Source organism: Chenopodium quinoa, unplaced genomic scaffold (assembly GCF_001683475.1).
Source record: "Chenopodium quinoa cultivar QQ74 unplaced genomic scaffold, ASM168347v1, whole genome shotgun sequence".
Lineage (NCBI taxonomy): Eukaryota > Viridiplantae > Streptophyta > Magnoliopsida > Caryophyllales > Amaranthaceae > Chenopodium > Chenopodium quinoa.
The window spans coordinates 1053000-1061684 of NW_018742861.1; the positions used below are offsets into that span (position 1 = coordinate 1053000).

The 8685-nt window shown below is 31.2% G+C and overlaps 1 protein-coding gene across 1 annotated transcript; it reads right to left on the minus strand.

Moving 5' to 3' along the window:
- Positions 1 to 267: 267 nt before the first annotated feature.
- On the minus strand, positions 268 to 4703 carry LOC110726068 (leucoanthocyanidin reductase-like). Its single transcript, XM_021905527.1, has 5 exons — positions 4242 to 4703; positions 3573 to 3713; positions 2991 to 3228; positions 914 to 1117; positions 268 to 817 (listed from the first exon to the last, which is right to left on the minus strand). Exons 1-5 carry the CDS (start codon positions 4455 to 4457, stop codon positions 540 to 542), a joined length of 1077 nt encoding a protein of 358 aa, XP_021761219.1. The 5' UTR covers positions 4458 to 4703; the 3' UTR covers positions 268 to 539.
- Between the last annotated feature and the right edge of the window lie 3982 nt (positions 4704 to 8685).

Below are 8685 nucleotides of genomic sequence, written 5' to 3' on the forward strand. Positions count from 1 at the left end.
GGATGGTTTTGAAATTGTACCTGCGAGACGGGGACAGAGATGAATTTTGGACTTGCTGCGGGGATGGGGATGGGGATGAAAATTTTTGGTGGGGATGGGATGGAAAGGCCAATATCCGCCCTGTCCCGTCCCGCCCCATTGACATCCCTAATATAGCCATATCAAGCCAAAATCATCAAACGCCCTAACAATCACCATAATTCAGCATCAATAATGAACCGAGATTTACCATCAATTGGATGAGCCTTGAATATTGCTTCCATGGTTTAGTTCAGAAAACAACGAAATCATACAGTTTAGTTTTATCATAATTACTACAACCAAATGTTCAATAAAATGTTTTCAAACTTCCAACAGAATCATACAATCTCTTGAACTTTAGTAGGCAATAATAACATCCCTCATTCTAACTTCCCTTTATTCTAATCCATTGTTCTGAAGAATCAAAACTTCACTAATAATAGACTTAACTTAAATCAACTCCTGATTATCTTATCGCGTTACACATACAATCATGCTTAGCTAGCTTAACTACGCGATTATGCAACAGACAAGGTGATAGCATACGCCTCAGACACAGGCAGTTTTATGCCTTCAGAACTTCCACTTGCTGGTTTTTCAGCAACCATTACATGCTCATCAATAACAGCTGATACAAAATCATCGAAACACTCATCAATGGACCGAAAGGGTGTATCAGGATACAGCGAAGTTGCTTCCAAATCTGTAGCTTTATCCAATGCAAAATTTATCTGACAGCCTTGGATGAAAATGTCATGAGTAAATGCTGCCACAATACTCTCAGGGATCCTCATTTCTAGCATTACAAACAATAAATCGCGGTATGAAATTAGTCACGGTCATATATGTTGTCCATGCCAAGTACTTAAGATAATAAGTCGCGTTATCTTACCATTAGCAGCATTGAGTAGATCGTCTTCTGTAATGGTGACTCGAGGAAGGTTGCGATTAATCTTCTTCTCCCATAAGGAAGCAAGCTCGTTAATGCTTAAGAGATTGTTAGGAGGTCGAAAATGAACAGCTTTGTTGATAGTCCGGTTATCGTTAATCACTTTCATTGTTAGTCTTCCTATATCAGTACCAGCCACAAAGTATGCTGAACACAACAACCAAAACAAAGATTATGTATGTTAACATAGATTTTGTAAACTACAAAATATATGAACCTAGAAAAAAATAATATATTTCATCATCAAGTAAAGATTAAATCAATGTAGGAAGTGTTATGATAAAGTTGGATTATATTGGTGTTTCAAAAAAAAAAAAAGTTGGATTATATTGGTTAGACCTTATTCTCTTCACCTAAAAATAGGGATGTCCATTATTCGGATAAAAATCGAAATTCAATCCAATCCAAACCGAATTATTAATTTGGATCGGATTGAAATTTTTTGAAAATTCGGATTTTCGTATTATATTGGATTGACCTTGTTTGTATAAAAAAAAAAAACCGAATTAACAGAAATATGAAACCATGTTTTTACCAATAAGGATTGTTTATATTAATCATATAAAATTATGTTGATAATTATATTAATATAAATTATGTAAAACAATGTTTTCAATACTTGTATTAATCATGTACAACTATGTTTTCAAGACTAAAGTTTTTATAATTGCATTTTTATTTTTATATAACTTTAGGCCCTAAAAATTTGTAGTGTATTTTAATTCGGATTTTTGAATTGGATCCAAATAACCGAATTTTAATTCGGATTGGATTGATGAGAAATTCGAATCGAATTGGGTTTGAAAATTAAAAATCGAATTTTATTTCGGATCGAATTAGATTTGGCCTAAATCCAAACCGAAAACCGAATATATACCCTACCTGAAAAGCTAGATGAATTACTTGTGCAGATTTTCAATTGAATTTTGATTATTTTTAAAAACTTATTTATGTAACTTTTTTTAAATTAAAGAGTATTATTTTAATTAAAAAAAAGTAGAAAAGTATTCACTAATTAGGAGGTAGTTGTAGTAATTTTTTTTGTCACATGTCGGCTACCTACCAGCTACCTATACCTCCAACAAAATCATTCTAGGGAACATTTTAATATTATATGATTAAATTCCTAGAAAACATTGGTTCTTAGCGTAGGAACCAAAGTAAGACTACTTACCAACAAAATTATAAATGCAGCTTAATTTTGACGCTTTGCAAAAATAGAATAAAAATAATACAAGAAGTTAAACCAGAGAATGCAAAATAATGTTATCCTTATTGTATTTATAGAAGGAAATTTTGTGAAAAACTACCTATTATAATCCAGAATTTGCGAGAAACTACCTATTAAAAAAAAATATTGTAATTAACTACCTAATATTTTTAAAATGTTGTAATTTACTACCTTTACGCCGGATTATGAAGAAGTTTGACCAAAATTCTCCGGCATTGACTTGGTCACGTGACACTTGATGAAAGAAAAGGGTTATTAAGTGTCACGTGACCAAGTCAACACTGGAGAGCTTTGGTCAAACTCCTTCATAATCCGGCGTAAGGTAGTAAATTACAACATTTTTCGAAAATTAGGTAGTCAATTACAACATTTTTGTAATAGGTAGTTTCTCGCAAATTCTAGACTATAATAGGTAGTTTTTCACAAAATTTCCTTTATAGAAACATAGTCTATAATTATTGGCCAAAATTTCTTTTATCCAGCTTCATTATATTTTGTGTAACTATAAGACTATTTACATGTCTTCCATAAAAAAAAAAAAAAAAAAAAAAAAAAAAAAAAAAAAAAAAAAAAAAAAAAAAAAAAAAAAAACAGAGAGAGAGAGACTATTTACATGTCTTTAATTACTTGAATTGAAATCCCGAAAACCAATAATGTATATTATGTACTCATTCTATTTTTAAAAGTTCTTATTTTGACTTTTTTTTGTGAGGCAATTACCAAAACTAGGAAAAACCCTTTAGAAACGAAGGGTGTACTAATTTATCTCATATGAATGATCGAGATTACCTTTGACATTGCCGTCACCATAAATATGGAAGCGATCCAAAGGAGGAAGAACATCAGCAGGGTGAGTATTGTCATGATAAGGCCAAGCAGCAATGGAGTTGCAACAAATGTAGGTGTAGGAAATCCCAGCCTCTTCAATTGCTCTTCTTACTTGTCTTTTTTCATTGTACATTTGTAGTCCTGGTTCTACTGGATATGCTCTTTCTATGTCATGCCCAAATTCTGATGGTAAGAACCTCTACAACATAATTTTTTTACACTTTTAATTACCTTTTGTTTTATACATATACAATAATAAATAACAATATAATAAAGATTAGTGATAAGAATAATATACGAACTAGTTTTTTTTTTTTTTTTTTTTTTTTTTTTTGACAATATATAGTGTGTTATGATGGTATTAAAAAGACCTACATATATACCTACCAAAGAAACTAATCGTTGAAAAAATATTATTATCTTTATTAAACTTGATATGGAGTATTGTAATTAATTTTTAATCAAATTAGTAAACTAACCAAAATCATTCCTTTATAAAAAATAAGTAAGATTGGCACAAAAAAAAGTACAGTAAATTATAACCTTGACAGTGCCAACAGCTTTGATGGCAGTAATAAGTTGGAGTTGGTCTAAAATGCTTTCTCCACCAACGGCTGAAATCACAACTTCAATCTTATATTCCTCCAATATCTTTTCCATCAACTTCTTGTCCGTTATAGTCCCCTGCATTTTTTATTTACTATTACAAATAATAATAATAATAATAATAATAATAATAATAATAATAATAATAATAATAATAATCTAATTGTTTTTTTTTTTTTTTTTTTTTGTGTTAAAAAAAAAAGACACCACATAGAAGACAGTGATGTAGACGAGATTTAATTTGAAGTTTTGACCCTCAAAACTTTAATCAATTAAACTAGTTAGAAATCCTTTGAGCAAATAATTGTTGTTTTGATTTACATAAATAACATACGGAGTAGTTTTTAAATTTTTTGTCAATTAAGGGGTATTTTTTTGGGGGTCAAAATTGCAAAATTCATTTAATTGTTTAATAGATTATTCTTGTATCAAATTTATAATTTTTAATCATACTCTTAATTGTATTAAGATCATGCATGTTTAATTTGTTTATAATAAATATACTACAAGTACGTGTTAATTAGCAAACTAGTACGTATTTATATATATAACTATATAGATAAATGTAATTAAATAAGTTGAGCTTGCATTAGAGTGAGAACATACGATAATAATGGTGGCACCCTTATTTTGAAGGGAATGAATGGTTTGAGCCTTGCTTGTGAAGGCCGATGAACCGGACCGAACAAGTAAATAAGTAGGGCGACCAGAGTCTAGACAAGCTTCGGCTATGAACCTACCGATGAACCCGGTTGAACCAACTATGAGGGCTCGACCCCCCATTTTTCCGTTAGCCAAAACCGGACCGGTAGAAGCCGTCATCTAGCTAGGTTTTCCTACGTTGCTTTCAAAGAGGAGAGAGTAGAGAAAGAGATAGATGTTGGAAGTTAGTATGAAATATTGTTGGAGGGGAGAATGATAATATATATATATAGAGAATGGAATATACTCCGTATTCGTTTGTGCATGTAGGATTTTAGGGCAAGGGGACGTAAAGGAAAAGGATTATGACTGTTGATACCAATTAATAGTAGTAATTAATTATTACGGTGTCAAACAAAAAAAAAAAAAATTATGTACACTATAATATTTTTAGAATATGATACAATAATACTTGAGGAATTGAAACAAAGACATGATAATTGATTAACATCAAATAGGTAAAAGGTAATACTTTTACTTATATTTTGATGATCATTTTGATAAATGGTTATTATAAATTACGAGAATTTGTAAGGAAAATTTTATCTTATAACAATGGTAATTTGATGAGTTCACCTAATTAAGTGTAATTTTGACGATTAAGGTTGATATAGTTTTGTATCCTTGATGGTTAGATTAGAAGAGTTAGATTGCTTAGTAAATAAAGAGGGGTAGGTTGAGCTAGAGAATTATAAGCATGCATGGAAGGGTAGATATGGGGCTAAGCTTTATTGGTCATTCGCAATACTAGTACGTCCGTCAATATGGGAATCTATATGGGTCCACTTTAGATTCATTTTTTTTTTGTTTGTTTATTTAATTAGTGTCCAATTATATATACATCAATTAATCAAATTGCGTACTAGGCAAGTTAAGAGCCAAATTAATAACTAATCTATGTCATTACTCATTAACTTTGTCCAACTATGAGGAAATGAGGTTTCATAAATGGTATTTCCCTCTAACAAAGGTTTCATATGTTATTTATGCGTCTTTACCAGGTCCACTTCAATGTAAGAGAAGGTGAATATGGTAAAGTTCAATAATAGGCCATGTCTTAAAAAGTTTAAGATTATATATTTATATAAAATATAATAATAATAAAAAAACGTTTATTGTAGACTTTCAACAATATGACGAAGATAAAACAATGGCAAGGAAAATGGAAATGTCACGACACATGCCAACAAGCTAAGAAATTATAGAGAGAGAAGGAGACCTCTCCTTAGGACTTGTTCTAATTGACTGAATTGAACTTATTAGAGCTGAACTGAACTGAACTGAAAATAATCGTATCAGAATACGCCTTTTGTCTACCTTGCTTACACTCTTACTTCACATGTTAAGGGAAGGAAATACATATTCAGGTAGCTTAGCTCGAATTCAATAAGTAAAGGTGCTTCATAGAGTAGACTACTTTACGATAACAAATGATCGTCCGTAGGAGTACAAGATTTAAAGATCCATTCTTAGGGGGACTGGGTGCCATGCATTCTACTGCTATATGGGTTCATTTATACAGGGGATTTAAGATAAAATTGAGCTCAAAAGCAACTTACCAACCCAAAAACTTTGCTTTTAACGACTAGCTATGCCCTTAAGCTTTAATTATTGTTGTAAAGCAATCCTTATACTAGAATAAAAAATAAAGACTCTAAAGAGAACTCACTAAGTCTAGCTTATTACAATTTATCAATGTAATTTAGGATCAAATAAATTATAATTTCTCAACAAGAGATCGAATTTAAATTTTTTTAGTTAGGGTTCAAGATTTTGGGTGATCTAGTTTGCATGTGAATTTGGGTGAACTGCTTATCTCAAAGCCACATGCACCCTATCCACTTGAAAACTCCTAAAGATTGGTCGATCTGCTCCAAAAAATTGGGCTTTTAGAAAATCCTCAAAATTAGTCTCACCATCTTAAATGGCCACTCTTATCCACCTAGAAACCCAAAATCTTAAAAATTTGAAAACAAATGTGATTATAATGAAAATATACATTTTCATATCATCAAATATGACTTTAGGTGGTTAAATTTAATCATTAAGATTCTAAATAATTGAATTTTTAGGGCGTGTTCGGCGCTAGTTTTTGAGTAGCTTTTATGTAGCTTTTAGTGGTTTGACCAAGTCAAATCACTACTTAATAAAAAATGTGAGTGTTTGGCAAAGTAATGGTTTAAGTAGCTTTTAGCGGTGGAGGTAGCTTTTATGAAAAGTTAGGATTATTAGCTTTTAAAGTTAGAGGTAGCTTTTGAGGTGGCTGTTGAAAATTTAATGTATAGTTTTAAAAATAAAATATTGATTCTTATATGTAACAGCTAGTCAACCACTACTTTACCGAATACTCATACCTAAATTATCTATTTTCACAGCTAACAGCTACGCACACAACTAACCTCTACATTCACAGCTAACATCTACCTACACAGCTATATTTTACCGAAACGACTTTTTTTGGTGATGGAAAAAATAATGGTAATAGATGGGAAAATTTTGATTTTTTTTGGTGATGGAAAAATAATGGTAATAGCTGGAAGAGAGAAAGTGTGGTTGCAAGACATCAAACAGAAGGTGATAATGGCAACATAAAGAGGGCAACAACAAACCACAAAAGTGAATATAAGGTGAATATGATGAAGTGAGGTTGAATAATCGAAACACACTTTATGTCAAAGATTACTATGAATAACTTTCTTTTTCCCTCCCCTTTTTTTTTTCAAGATTTCATGAAAAATTCTAAGGATCTCTCACGAGCACTACTTGGGATACAAACATCTTTTACATTTTTTTTTGGCTTGGAAGACGACATTAGACGGACGTTATCTCTCTTTTCAAAAATGGTGCTTGAATTTTTCAATGGAGGTCGAGCAAATCAATATAGAGGCAGGCCGACAAACACCTATCATTTGGGGGTTAACCATGTCCTTGTTTTATAGTTCCTTTTTTTTTTTTTTTTTTTTTTTTTTTTTGAAGTTGCAACACTTCTCTTTTCACGCTTGCCGATGCATGTTTTCAATCGTTAATTAATATATCTAATTACCAATATGTAAAACTTATAAAGATTATTACATAAATCAAGACGAATCTAACAGGATGTCACATTACTATATTTTTAATTATAAGTACTAGTATAAACCGTCAAATATAGTCAAACAAAGTGAAACGCATGAATAGTGTAAAAGTTAAGTTAAACTGTTGCAACTATAAAAAATGGAGGAAGTATTTTTTTTATATACCAAAAACGCAACGATGGTGTTGGGGTTGGGGTTTGTTGTGGTGTTGGTGGTGTTAGGCATGTTGTTTGTTGTGGTTGTTTGTGTTCGTTTGTCATTGATGATGAGAAAGGAAGAAAGGAGGTTAAAGAAGATGGAAGGAAACAGAAATTTATAATGAATTATCAGCTTGTAAAAACATTAAAAATTGAAAAATTGGTTAAAAAGGTCCTTTAATGTAGACCTTTTTGTTTGAAAGATCAATTTAAATTATTAAAAAGGTGGCACAAAAGGTCCTTTTACCACGTTTGGGTTGTGAGTTTGTGGCAAGGATCCTTTGACCATTTTCTAGCATTAGCTTTTATCCCGGTCATATACAGCCACATGCAATTACGTGACCAGTTAATTTCCTTTTTCCCCCCTTATTAAACCTTAATTTCTCAATACAATTAAACCCAAAACTTCAATTGCAATCCCTGAAATTAAATTGAAGGCAATTCAAGGCTAATCAAAGAAGTTAAGGTGAAAACCTTTTGTTAATTTGCATTTAAATATTGCAACTTGAATTTTCTCCCTTTTATCATAGATTTTAGCAATGCAAAATGATAAATAGGTATAATTGCGGACTTCCCAGTTGCCCAAAGAACCTTTGTGGACCCATGAAAACCTAGGAAGGATATTTTGGTCACCTTATAAACTAGAGAAATTAGGGTTTAATAGGAGGAAAAGGAAGGAAAAAAAAAAAGAGGAACTTGAGTGGTCATGTGCGTTGCCACTAATTTAGAGTTTAAGATTTCATTCCCTCTATCATGTACAAATTAAAATACCACTAATTTAGAGCTTATATATAGACCTGGGTCAAATTCTACTCGATCAAAACGATTGGCGAATCAGGTCAATCTTTGTTCTGATACAAGTAGTTTTTTAAAATGAAAAGTCAGATTTTATCATCTTGCTATTAATCAAATGACAAACTTTTAAATAATAGGAGTTATTGGACTAAATTTCCGCCAATAGCAATTACTGTTGTAAGCGGTTTAACCTTTTTGTTCCCCCTCAAATATGTCGATTTTATCCTTGTTTAACTCTTAACCGGGACCTTTTTATTATAATATCCGTTAAAAATCGTTATA

Bases quoted from the DNA above. Each gene is read 5' to 3' on its own strand.
- LOC110726068 (XM_021905527.1), bottom strand. From the start codon at position 4,457: ATGACGGCTTCTACCGGTCCGGTTTTGGCTAACGGAAAAATGGGGGGT. The intron at 3,714-4,241 runs GTATGTTCTCAC...TAAAAAATGCAG, and splicing joins AGGGTGCCACCATTATTATC to GGGACTATAACGGACAAGAA. The intron at 3,229-3,572 runs GTTATAATTTAC...ATTATGTTGTAG, and splicing joins AAGCTGTTGGCACTGTCAAG to AGGTTCTTACCATCAGAATT.